The sequence below is a fragment of the Triplophysa dalaica genome, chromosome 19 (assembly GCF_015846415.1).
Source record: "Triplophysa dalaica isolate WHDGS20190420 chromosome 19, ASM1584641v1, whole genome shotgun sequence".
In the NCBI taxonomy this organism is placed as follows: domain Eukaryota; kingdom Metazoa; phylum Chordata; class Actinopteri; order Cypriniformes; family Nemacheilidae; genus Triplophysa; species Triplophysa dalaica.
This window is the reverse complement of record NC_079560.1, coordinates 10972885-10987344: the sequence shown is the minus strand read 5'-3', so window position 1 is coordinate 10987344 and position 14460 is coordinate 10972885. Positions and strand designations below refer to the sequence as shown.

The window sequence follows — 14460 nt, the reverse complement described above, 5'->3', positions numbered from 1 at the left end:
TTGTGCTTTTTCAGTAGTTTATAAACACATTGATCTCTGAAGTCTTATTTGATGGTGTTTATCACAAATTCTGCTACAATAATATGCAAACAACATGTATGCACATGAGAAAATTCTGTTTATGCGCCACTGTCGACCCTGGATGTTCAATTTTTACTGTTTTACAATCTGAAGAACCTTTTTTCACCACAACGAACCTTCTGTGTATTTGTGAACCACTTATACAAAAAAGGTTCATCCATGGCATCGTAAAGCACCTTTATTTGTTAGAGTTTAGTTCTTATATTTTAAATCTGCTTGACAACAATGGCTGTTTTGTTAAAATAATATTTTCTCTGATTTAAACAAAAATACATTTAAAGTGGCAGTTCACCTTTAAAATGAAAATTCTGTCATTTTTACACACCCTTTTGTCATTTCAAACCTGTATGGTTTTCTTTCTAGCTAGAAAATAAAAAATATATTTTGAAAAATAATAATCAGAAAACCGAAAACCAACGTGTTCTTTGTTTCCCGACATTGTGTTGTCCAGAAGTTTTTTTGTTTTGTGTTTTTCATACAGGTTTAAAGTGACACAGGGTGACTGTATGAGAGAGTAATATTTATTTCGAGGCTGTACTATTCCTTTAAGCATTTAGAGCAAAAGCTCTAAATGAGATATTGTCAAACCTAAAAAAAAATCATATGTGACCCTGGACAACAAAACCAGTCTAAAGTAACACAGGAACATTTTTAGAAATCGCCAAAAATACATTTTAGGGATAAAAATTGCAGATTTTTCGTTTTGCCAAAAATCATTAGGATATTAAGGACAGATCATGAAGATATTTAATAAATTTCCTACCGTAAATGTATAAACACTTTCTTTTTGTGAGTGGATGGCCTGCAACAGTGCCTCAGATTAACAACTTCATAGGCAATTGTACAGTTGTTGTTCCGCCAGATAGTGTCCTATCCTAACAAACCATATATCAATAGAACGCCTATTTCTTCAGCTTTCCGATGATGAAAAAATTACTCTTAAGACTGATTTTGTCACATATTGTGTATTGACTACCTCAAACGGCTTTCGGAATGAACGTGAGGTGAACGTGTCGGTGTGGAACAGAACCGGACAGCAGCGCATCCCTTAAGACTGAGAAAATCAACATTGTGCTGACAACTGTGTTTGCCGAACAACAGCGGGGGCGCTTGAAAATGACTCCCCGAGCAAAATGTTCCGACTCCAGCCTTTATTCAAGACGTTCGGTGTCACAGGCTTGTTTTGACATGGGAGACAGCAGCAGATTTTAAGCAGCTTTCTTAAAACGCCGTACAGTTGTGTGTTTTTAGTGTGAGTCACATAAAGCAGGAAGCGAACAAAAGATTTCTCTGAAGGATATTATGTGTGCGTGTGACGGCTGAAAACTCAAAGCTACGGTGCAGAGAGAAGGAGGGGATTTTACAGACGTTCAGTAAGCTTATTGGCCACGTCTCCGCCCTCGCCGTCAAACAGAGTTGGAGATCCCAGGAAAAAGAGTAATTATTCATGACTGAGCCGCATACTGCGGACTCGGAGGAGCGGTTGAGGTGGGATGCCTAATTACCTCTGTGCATCGAGAGAGAGAGAGAGAGAGAGAGAGAGAGAGAGAGAGAGAGAGAGAGAGAGCTGAAGACGACGACAGTTGGCTCCTCCTCTCTTCTGTTTTGGTTGACCCATTTAAGAAACAGAGAGGCACGAAAACGCAACATCAGCTGATACATCTAACACCTTCCACAGTCTGGGAAACCTTTGTTGAAATGCGGATTGCGAGAAATGTGTGGAATCCAGAACTGGCTCTAGTTCAGAATCGTTTTGCTTTTTTAAAACGTTGACTAAACCAGAAGAATTTGACAACGTTTGGTTAACAGTTCTTGAACATCTGCTTTCTTGAAATGAGGACATTGTGATGTAACAGTTTCCAGTACCACGCACAGATTGAATTGGAAGAGAAATACGAGACAAGAAATAGTTGACAGTAAATAGTCATCACGTCTTTTTGTTGTGATGTCCTGTGAGATTGCACATCGTCTCGTATGAGCTGGTTGTTTTGATGAATCAGTCGAACGGTTTTTAAAATCAGTCTCGAATTCACGAGTTACTGGTTTGAATCAGTCCAATGACTAACTGGCTTGACTGATTCAGTAAGAGCGGTTCCTTGACTTATTCATTGAACTGTGAGTCATTACGTGAGTCACAGCTCGAGATGAACTGAGAACAATTACTGTTGCATACATAATAACTCCTATGTTCAAATTACACAGACTTCAGTGTAATTACTGGCTGTTAGCTCATAAAACAATGTGAAGATAAATATTCACATCCACTGCAGAATGTGAAATGTGAAGAAGAAGAAGAAATCCACGCTCTTTATTATATAAGTAATGTTAGTCATTTCTCATATTCATAACATGAACTCATACTGTATTCATTCACGTCTTGACAACAGCACACAACACATCTGTACTGTATATACATTCAATGGCACTGAATGTTCAAAAGAAGATACTTAGAGAGTTCCAGTTGATACAACGGTTAATGTGTTTACAAGACATGTACATTGTGACCGAATTCTGATTGCTTCTGTAATATTCTTGTTTGTGTAACCACGATCGATGCGTCTCGTGTACTTCATACATGTAGTTCAACCTGACCTGACATAATGCTTAATTGCTTTTGTGAAAGAGAACAGGTTTTATGACGGGTATGTGAATGTGTGGATGAGGTTAATGTAAGATTAATATAATTTAAGCACCTTTTTAAATGTACCTGAGGTACTGTGGGACATGAGCATTTAGAGAGTACAGTAGATACAATTTTTTTTAAAGCCAGTACTATAACATATCGTCACTTTCCTTTCAAACCTGGATGTCCAGATTTGCTTTTTTCAGGAAATGGGAAAAACTTTTATCTTTTTTTATTGGTTAGATATTTGCAAAACCCAGTGACAAACACAAAGGGTGTCTAATAATAATGATTTATAGTCAAAAATATAAATCAAGAATATGGAGATGTGAACAGCAACATGTGTTTACACTGTATATTGACATTTTGTTAAGATAAGCTTTGAACTAAAAATCTCTCTCTCTTTCTTTCATGTCTTTTCCTGGTTTATTTTCTGCTGCTCTCACAAATTAAAGGTAAGTCAGCTTTATCATTCTTGTCATATTCATAAATATGGATATTGTTATTTCTGAATAATTCCTTCATGCATCATTACTCTACGCTAGCTGTTAACTACTGTAATTCAGCACATTTCCATTGACGTATTTATCATTTTTATTCCCCCTTCATATATTATGGTCAGCATTGTACAGTATGCACAGTAATAATTATAACAGTAAAAATAGACATTTATATTGGAGGTTTTAAAAATGACATCAGTATATCAGAGAGACAGCTCTAAATGAACCAGATGAATTAGATAATAACCGAAGATATGTCCACAGAATATTACTAAATCCGTAGTTCTTGATCTTTTATGAAAAGTGTAATGCTCAAGATGAAATAAAAAATGAAATATTTAAACAAATGGAAGTAAAAATAATTCATGGAATTTCTTTTTTGCCTCAAATTGAGCTTCAGGCAAAATCTCTGCTCTGATAACAGACGTACTGCATGAAACCAGATGCTCAGTATCAAATATTGTGAACTCAACGAGCTACAACATATTTTAACATCACTGTATGTGAGCACTGCTTTATTAATAACCTCTCAAACAAACAACACGAATACATTTACGGGAAATTCACTAACAGTTGCGCATTTGATAAAATTGCCCCAATTTGCATCGTTATTGCTGAAAATAGAAAGCAGGCAGTGAGTGAGCAAAGCCTATGCAATATATCAAATAGATGTTTAGGGGAACGTAGGTGTCCATAATACTGAATTAGGAAAAACAAATAAATTAGGGAACAGGAAAAACATTCTGTAACTGTTTCATAAGTACAGCTATGATTTATAAGGCTCTTCTACCCTTCATTGATTCTATCTATAGTTCTGTAGTCCTAAACTCTATTTCTTTCCTGGCCCTTAAATGCGTGTCGGTCCTGATTACAGGACGTTGTGTAGCAGTGAGTGTTCTGGAGAGACCGCCGCAGAATTATTGAACTGACATCTGTAGAGCTCTTTAAATTCGCTCTGAATTGGCTTTCTGTGCCTGTCTCACCCCTCATACAGTGCTTTTCAAGAAAACCTTCCATTAATCTGAATAAGCTTGAACTTCTTTGAGAGGTTGTCAATTCTTTATCCTCTTTTCAACCATTACACTAAAATGGCTAGCAATACTTTGTGTTTTGTTAAGAGGGACTTGACTGATTTATAAATTTAGTCTTAAATTGGTCTCTGTTTATTGGCAAGTTCTCCCTTACACTTCATTTTAATAGAATTACACGGATAGGTCATAGGGAACATATTTCATAACAATATAAATGGAGTATGATTGTAATATTCTTGCACATGCATAAAGCCACATTACGGAGACTGTGTGATGTTACATTTGTGTGTTTCCTGAAAATAACATTATGCATTCATGTTATGAAATTCATCAGCGATGCTTTGTATTGTTGCCTCGTTTCATTGCAGAAATCTCTTTGAATTCACAACCCATTTACTGTAAGCTGAAATGCATTACCACCTGATGGCTTGATGAGATTTCCAAGGACTCTGACTTAGTTTTTTTTTCAATGCTTGTTAAAACTAGTAAAATAATGGCCTTCTAAAAGACATTCTCGACGCTCTTTCCGCACACCTCTACAGCGAGAAAACATCAAATTTCCATATCAATCAAGCTTGCAATCTGTGAATACTTAGAAATGTAACCTATGGTGTTAGATCTAATTTACAGCTTTATTAAACGCAGTTATGTGCTTAGAATAAAGGTGCTTAACAGACACAAGATTATATTCATCACTTCTTCCTTGTCCTTTCGTAAAATACAGAATGTTGTATCTGAATTGCATGTTCCAGAGACGCTGAATGGAGATGTTCCTGTCAGGTTTGTGACGTGTGTCATGCATTCAAGGTGGAGGGCTGAGGAGCACGCACGAGCCCCTGTGGAAATGCTTTGATTTGTTTATCAAAGCCGCCTACTAAAATAGGACACCCTATATATTGACACTTAAAAGGTTATGGACAGGGCGTATAGCTCTGCAACACGGCGGCGAACGGAAACCTCAAGGGTGTTGAATGTTTACAGTAGCATTTAGTCATTCATTGTAGATATCCAAGTTAGTAAATGTAAATCTGACCTTGTTTAACATTTTCCAACAAGTTTTCCTTGATGTCGAAGCGAAACATGTTGATTTTGTTAATGGCGTGTGAAGCAGATATAGCGGTCTGAACTCGCAGATACATGCAAAGATGCGAGCGATGCGGACGAGAGCCACGCCGCTTGGTGAGGCATCTGTGAGTCAGTCAAGTTTTCAGAGAGCCACGGATGCTATTAAAGTAAAATCTGCCTAGCATAAGTGTGTTATGGCTGTATCAGCACGGTTGTGATTCAGGTGTGATTACCCGCGTCTGCCATAGCAGGTCCACTGAGGAAATAATAGGGTCAATGACGTGACATGTATTTTTTGTGTCCAAATTCATTATTTTCCTAAAAAGAATTTGAATAAATACATGTCATATATCAAATGGATCTACAATATGTCCTTTATAAGAAACCCTTTTCATTTTATTGAAATTCAATAGATTTTTTGAGTTTTGGTGTTTGAAAGACCAAAAATGTCAGGTGGTGCGACCGTCCGAACATACAAACAGAGAACAAAACTGAGAAATAAATGTTAATTTTCTCAATAAAATTCTTAATAAAATATTTTGGCATGATTTTATGTTAAATTTCTTATATATGAGGGGGAAAATACTCAGTGCTAAATACATTAAATGTATATTATTTTAAATTAATATATGGTCGCACCACCTGACATTTTCTTATTTGTCATTGACCCAATAACTTTGCTGAAGTGTCGTCCAAACAGTTGTATAATGTTTCCAAAGGTGTAGCATAAAGTTGCCACACCCATTCACTTCTATTGTATGGCCCAAGGTTATTTAAGTTTACTAAAATTCAAAGTTTTAAAATGTGTTCGATGAAATCAAATATAATATTGACCCTACATTTTTTGGTAAAAACTTAACTCAAGGTCAAATTGAAATGTGGAATCAAAAAAAGGCAGAAGTAAGTTTAAAGCAGTAAGATTATAATGATAAAAAATACAAATGTTTTAATCTTATATAGCAACATAAAAAAATAAACAAAAAAATTATAAAAGAATACACCAAAATTGCTAAAACTTAAAATAAAATGAACACTTTAAGACAACTTATATCAAAACTATAACAACTCTGGTATAGCCACAAAACCAATGCAAGGAAATAGGGGGCCAGTACATTCTTCAAAATATCTTCCTTTGTGTTCTATGGAAGAAAGTCAAGCAGTTTTGAAATGACATGAGGGTGATTAACTGATGACAGAATTTTCATTTTGGGTGAACTATCGAATGTTTCTCAATTTAGCAGAAAAAGACGCTAGCATTTCACCCTAGCACATTCTTACGAATGTTCTCTAGGAGACCACATCGACCTCACGTACAGTAGTTTCCCCAACTGTCTCATATGAAATTGAGGGGAATTAGATGCTTTCTACTTCATAAAACATCTCTCTGAGGGAAGTATGGTCCCTCGCCAAAGTGACTCACACTGCGAGTAATTCACCGGCAGGTTTCCACAATTACACAAAATTGCAAATATTTCAGCGCTAGGCAGTTAGCCTAACTACAGGGTACGAGTCTTCATTGGATTTCCATCCACACTGTCAAGTAAAAAAGCTATTAAATTTGATTAACTAAGATAATATGGTAATCTGAAGAAGTTCTCTAATAATACAGTCATGATGTTGAGGTGAAACTACGATTTCTTAATTTGTTTGCTTCCTTTGTGATTAGCTATCGGGAAATGCCCCTAGCAAAAGTTGATTTTATTTATTTATTCATTTCTGACATAGTTTAGATTTTCAAAAAGCTTATTTCTGGTTATGGCTGAGAGCCCAGAGTATTGTTATTGGTCCGCACAATAAAATGAATTACATTTGCAGCTTTGGAAAAACAGATCGTAAAATATGTATTCCAGGTCCTGTGGTTTCAATTATATTTCATATACCCGGCTATTCCGCATTCCTTTTATACTGTAAATAGCTTCGTCAATATTAACAGACCCTGCAATAACACTCACAGGAGTTTTCGAGTCCTGTTTAGCATTTAGATCCTATTCGGTTATTCTCGCGCCCCTTGTCTTAGAATCATTTCTCCCCAGCTGTGTTATATTTGCAGTTTCTGTTTGAAATGTACAGGATGTTCTTGGCCTGCAGAGCTTATTTATCAAGTCTCAAAGTCGTCTTCCACACTGTGGGAAAATAAGTGTAAATCCGCCGTGGTTTATCCTGCGTAATGTAGGAGGTTAATACACCCTGGCATCCGTGGAATGGTTTTGTGGGAGAGAGGCATATATTGTGTTGCCAGACCTTACGAACATGTGAGTGGCTGTAAGGAATGCTAAGTAGATTGCGTCTGTTTCTTCTCTCACGATTTTGAACTGCGACAGCAAGAAAAACAAGTCAATTTTTTATACGATTTTTAGGATTGCTACCTAGTAGATGTGGGTGTACTGAAATGTTTGGGCCAACAATTGGATACATGTTTTTTTTTAAACTACCTCAGGTTTATCTTGAAGACAGTCAGTTTCAGGTGATGGGCGTTCTCATTTAAACTGATATGTTACTACAAAATGCGCTGTATGTGTACGGCTCGACATCTCTACGGTACACACGCTTAACATTACACTTTACATAATTACATAGCTCAGAAATGAATGGCTTGGGTGGTAGTGTTGCAGTCAAGGATAATTATGCTTTGCTTGGTAAGATTTACAAATCCGGCATGATTTTTACATATCTTCGTTTAAATTGCGTTTCTTAATGAGTACACAATAAAGACATGTTCAAAATTTCCTACGCCAAAACATAATTGACGGCATATCATTTTGGCAATCCATTTCCCCTAAACAGCGTAGAATGGGAAAAAAACCCTGATAGTTATCTTACAATAACAGTCTAGTTTTCCCAACAGTGTTTGCTTGTTTCTTTTTGGCATGCAGTGCACATCCAGTGAGGGAAGCTTCTTTTGTTCTTTATTATTTTCTTTTTATCTTAATTACTTTTTATTACACAGCTTCTCAAAGCTTTTATCATCCTAAACATGCAACTAACAAACCTGCAGCCAGCTTCTCAGCCTCCCGAGATAACACCATTCTTTTTAATATAACTTAATAATATACTAAGCATAAAATTACATTCATAAAGTGACATTTTTTTATTATCGAAGTACGCCTGACATCCCTGTTACCAGCTGCGCATGGCTTACCTTTAGAGAGCCACATTTATCCGTACCATATTTATGCGACATGATTTATTGTACCTCACCTTATAGCGGAGAGGTTTATAAAGCATATATCATCCTTTTATGATCAAACAGTCTTATGGTGAGATAAAACCATTTATTTTAAGTATATAATAAGCTACCTTTAATACCACAAAGACAAGATAGTTCTTTTATTTTATGCAACACTATTCTTCTGCTCTTTAACGCATTACTGCGGCATCATTTGATCACCTGGAATAATTAATTGAAAGAAAATCTTTTCAGAAGAGACGGGCTGTTGTGTGGTGTTTTTCTGCAGCAGATTCTCCCGGCGGTGCATTCATGTCTATGTGTGTAGTGCTGACTTTGATTTCCCGCACTGTGAGAAATCTCAGATCCAGAAGGACCAAGCCTGTGCACACATGATCCAGTGGACATGATTTCAATATCCTGCTCTGTGGGCACCTGGGAAAACAGCAAATAACTACACTGCTCTTAACTCGCTTCCCTGAAGCTTCCATACGTGAGGTTTATCTTATCACGGCATCTCTCCGGAGCGCTGAAGATATGAACTCTCACTGGAACGCAATCCGAACATTCTGAGGGTGCATGGAAAGCGTGAGAATGAATCGCTTTGCTGAAGCGTTCAATTAGGTGGGTGCCGCAGCCAAAAACGTTTTTAATTTATTTTTTGTTATTGTTGTGTTCGCTATCCCGTGAGGGCTTCGAGTGGTAAAATTACTCGGAGAAAAAAGCGGATCGGATGTTTATCAGAGAGGCACAAAAATTGGTTCGAGTTTCATCTCGAAGAAACATTAAGAACCCCATGATATCAAAATAAGAGTTTGGGGGCTTGCAGTCTGTGTCTATTACCTTTCAAGCTGTGTACTTGTAAGCTAACAAAATAACTGATATTAGCAGGTAGACGGCGTCTCATCGAGGGAAATTAACTAAAAATGATAAAGACTTATCCTGCACTACCTTGATTTCTGTCCAGTCAGATTTTGGAAAGCAAATTTGCAAACTTGCTAATTAAACTGAGATAAAAAAATCACCCACTAAGTTCAAACCATAAATTAGTCTTTTACTTGTAGCATTTAATACATGTATTATTTTTGATGTATGTTTTGTGTATATATACCAATTCTGATTTTATTTTAACTTTATATTTTATACTTCCATACTTTTAACTTTGATCTCTGTTGCTTTTTATCTAACCTTTTATTGTAAAGCCCTTTGGATCAACGATGGTTGTGTTAAAGAGAAAAAAATGATTTTGAAGGTCCTACTTTGGTTTATGGAATGTCCAACAACAAGTTTATGTACATAGAAGGTGTAAAAACACTATTATGTCGTAATAATAGGCAGTTTTTCATACCTTAATTCTTAACTGACTCTCAAATGATTCATTCCGCGATTCATTCGTCTATCCCCTCCTATCCGTTAGCCAAGTGTCATGTGATTGGTCAGACGATGTGCCGCAAACGGAACTTCTATCATTACTATAAATAAATTGACTTGACTCATATTATGATCCGTATTGTAATGTTTTCTTAATTGGTGAATTATATGATTGACATGGGGGGCGTGTCTTTGAGAAAGCTCTAAATCCAGACTGGTATCTTTTCCCCTTTATGTTTTAATATCTAACTTGCTGTTGTTAGCCCCTACAAAACTACAAACCCTATGTTTAATATTTCTCCAAATCTTTCTGATTCAATAAAAATGACAGAAATCTCTTATCTTCATTCAATTACGTGAGGTCTTTAAGTTCTGATTCTGTAGCTCATTGTCATCTGACATCAGAGCATCCACACAGCTGCTCGGGTCACACTGTGACTGGACTCACCCACTCTGCTCCCTTTACCCTTTGAAAACCACATCTCCCATAAACTTTAATAAAGGGCTGAGAAAGCCTATTACCTCTGTCAAATCACAAAGGGAGGTTTAAAAAAGTGGTTTTATGATTGGCAGTTTTAAATGCCACCCGGCTCACGGAATGTGGCGAACTGAAAAGTCAAGCTGGACATGTTATCTTGCTCCATACACAGGCCAAGGCTTTGTAGTCGAATTGCTGGAAGTAACTGAAGCAGGAAAATTGAATTTTTGCCTCAAAGACATTTTCCCCCAAAGACTATGTGCGTGTGTGTGGGCTGTTCATTCAGTCCGTATATTGAATTAAACACTGTTTACAAATACTTAACCTATCAGGTACTTAAAAGCACTGACCCTTGCTTGTTCCAGCACTAAGGCATGACAAAGAGGCATTGCCATACAAATAGTCTGAGTGTTCAGTAATGTCTACATCTAAATTCGGTTTTACTTGAGTAGAAGTTTAATCACAAGAAAGATGAGCCTTTCTTTGTTTGACCTAGAGGAGAAAGGTATACGACTACAAACCATCAAGGTCAGATAAATGAGTATAGGATATATAGTAATATATAACCCATCTAAGGGATATATAGTCAGACGACATTATCAGGGGCCAGTGTGAAGTGATATTGATTTGTTCAGCGCGACCGCAAAATTATATAGAGTCGAATAATATTCCAGTATTTAGAAAATAACCAGACCGATAAATTTGTATTTCTTCTGAGCGGGGAAATCAATTCTGTTTTTGAGACTTTATTCACTTTTTGATTACATCATGATAGCAGTGGATAAGGTTCACCTCTGCTGTGATGCTTAAGGCAAAGCATGTCTGAAATACAACGTCCTTGCATCAACATCCCACTGCGGTCACATGGTTCTGCTAGCTCGCTGTTTGCTTTATGTACTGAACTGACGATAGACTTTTTAGCCTAATTGACATTTAAGGTATTCGTTAGAAGGCCACAACTGATGTTTTTCGTTCGGCACCTCTAACAGGTGTTGCGATGCGTAGTGCCCCATACTCAACAAGTTAGTTAGCAGCTTCATGGGCAGGTGTTCAACACTCTATAACCCACAACCTGCCTAGGGGACCGCTCGCCAGATCAGTTAATTACATTCTCCACACCTCTTCTGTTTGCTCATTTAGACGACCACAGCCGCCAGAAATGACAGGTGGCTCCACTTTGGCATCCCAGTGGTTAGGTGAGATGCGAGGAAAACGGGGAAGATGGGTCGTTTAGCCGAACGTTAATTAGTCAGGAATGCATTCCAGAAAATGGAAGCGTAGACACACCCGAATCATGACATGACCAAGCATGAAACCTTGCCATGTTTCAAAAGCGTCAAGCATGACAAAATCAAATTTGGCGTTTACGTAATATATGTCGGTGTACTGTGTATATTCATTTCGTATTTATAAACACATAAACATACATGCATATATTTAAAGAATCTGTTTGAAATAAATATATATTTAGTTTCAATTATTGGTGAATATATAAATTAATACATTTAAATATTTCCTATACATATGCATGTATGTGTATATTTGTGTATTCATAAATACAAAATTGATATGCACAGTACAAAGAAATATATTATGTAAACCAAACTGTTATTTTGTGCGTGATTAATCGTTTGACGGCACTATAAAAAAAGTGCTTTTTTATTCAAGAAGCAGAGCTTTAAACAAACATTACAGGTGCTTTTATGGAAAGCCCAGTGTATGTGTAGCTTGTCACCAACATAAAGAACAATAGGTCAATTTGAACGATATTAAAAATATATGAGTGTGGGTAGGAAAGTATAACCAAACATTATGACCTATTTTACAAAATCATTATCCTTACTACAAATAATATTGATAATAATAGTGATGCTTTTGTACTTTTAGGGTGCTTTACACAACAGACACGTCAACAACATAATCTAGTGTGGTTGCATTGTACCATACGTTGACAGAAAATGATAAAAGGCTCAAACGGGCAGTGCCGTAAAGGGACAGTTCACCCAAAAATAAAAATCTCTCATCATTTACTCAACCACATGTCAGTCCAAACATGTATGACTTACTTTCGTCTCCAGATCACAAAAGAAGATATTTTGAAGATCGTTTGTAACCAAAAAGCATTGGACACCATTGACTTACATCCTATGGACAAACCACTGAGAAATTTCTTTAAATATCTTCTTCTGTGTTCCACATCATTAAATGATGACAAAATGTAAAATTTGGGGTGAACTATCCCTTTAAGGTGTCATGAAAAACAGACAGGTGGTTTACATTAGAGATCACAGTTGCCACTCTTTTATACTTTAAAAATAATTCTGTGCATTTGTAAATATCACAAATATAAAAGGCTTTATTAACTTGAAGTGATTTATTGAGTGGGACATAAAAATATATATATAACAAATCCAACAGTTAATTTCTCTAAAATATAATATGTGAAAAAAATAAAAACATTATTTATTACGTTTATTTAAAAAAAGCATTTAAGGTCACTATATTTTGTTAGCACTTTTTACACACCCTTATTATTTTTGGTGAATTCTAATAATAACTAAATTTCATTGATTTCAATTAAAATTGACTAATTTTTTTATGTACTTTTTTTCACCCAAATAATTTAGTACATCACAGCTAAACTATTTAGACTGTATCAGTTATCTGGTGAAAAACGTTAAAATCTGATGGTCATAATGGTTCACCAGCTACTGCAGAACAGCAAAGACTAGAATAAATCACCTGGAATTTCATGGTCTTTTCAACAAAACCTTCTAAACATTTGGGCTTGAGCTGGTTGATGGTTGTATACTTCTCATGCATTGTTTATTAAATATAGTTGGACTTTTTTCATTCAGCCCTTTGCTACCCTGGCAAACCGATCAGCACAGTTGCCCAGGTTAACCCTCTGGGTCTGTATCAATGCTGTTAGCTTGGCAGTTCAGATGTTGGGCATCATTCCCGCCCTGCGTTGGTTTCTTACCATGCTGACGCAGCAGGGCCCTGGATCCATCTCACAATACCATTTCTATACAGCTGCTATGATTCCATGCCACATCCAATCGTCGTGAAATATCAGCTTCCAAGTTTGCAGAGCGAAAACATTTCGAGATGTTCATGAACGTTTGCAGGGGAATGGGCCTTTCAGGGCCAGTGGAATCCATTTTAGCTCCAAAGAGCATATAGCACTCTCATCTGAAATTACAGTCTCAACCATGATTGGCTTGTCACTGAGGAAACATGTTGCAAATGAGCATTCAAGGCACATCAGAACAGATGGCAAGTTACAGACAGACACTTTAATCTCGTGAGACAGTGCACAGGCCAAATGTGCAATGCGAGAATGTTCTTCAGCATCCATCTTGGCACACATATACTCATCGTTCCACCCCACCTGCTATGCTTCTACTTTCCTTTCTCACTTTTCATTCTTGCTTTTCTGTCTTAACTTCCTTCATCCTTTTAGAACGTTCTTTATGTCTTAATATTGTTTTTTTTCTTTGTTTGGCAGCTGGAACCACATATATTTTTGGTAGAGGCGGAGCGCTTATCACGTACACCTGGGCACCCAATGATAGGCCAAGCACCAGGGCAGACCGTCTAGCCGTGGGCTTCAGCACCCAGCAGAGTGATGCCATCCTGGTGCAGGTGGAGAGCAGCCAGGGTCTTGGAGACTACCTGCAATTGCACATTGTGAGTATTACAGCTTACTTTATAACAGTTTTGAAGATTCAATTTACATAATTCATAAAATAATCAATTTAATCAGATAATCAATAATCTCATACTGTATGTCAATTACGGGTGTCACAGTATACCAGTATTGATAATAACTTTAATATTAAAAATAATGATTACTGATATTGTGTTAATATTACACATGTTATTCATATTATTATATAGTACATTATTGGCACCCATTTAGAAAAATTTTGCCCTAAGGGACATAATGGTTAAAAAACTCTCTCCCCGACTCCCTTTACTCATTGGTAAAAAAATTAAGATGAATATGACTGATTTTTATTTTATGTTAAATATATTATACAGTCTATATTTTTTTCAAAAACTTCAATAGATATTGCGATCATGTTGATGTTGTGAAATATTTTATCCATGACTGTGAAAATCTGATATTGTGACAGCCC

The 14460-nt window shown here is 36.5% G+C and overlaps 1 protein-coding gene across 11 annotated transcripts in view; it reads left to right on the top strand.

The window, feature by feature from the left end:
• The window catches only part of nrxn2a (neurexin 2a), a 286021-nt gene that overhangs the window by 230435 nt on the left and 41126 nt on the right, over nt 1-14460 (top strand). For all 11 annotated transcript variants that reach the window (XM_056730656.1, XM_056730657.1, XM_056730667.1 and 8 more), the window contains one exon: nt 13827-14008. In XM_056730656.1, the coding sequence (XP_056586634.1) occupies nt 13827-14008 (182 nt within the window). The remainder of the gene's footprint in view (nt 1-13826; nt 14009-14460) is intronic.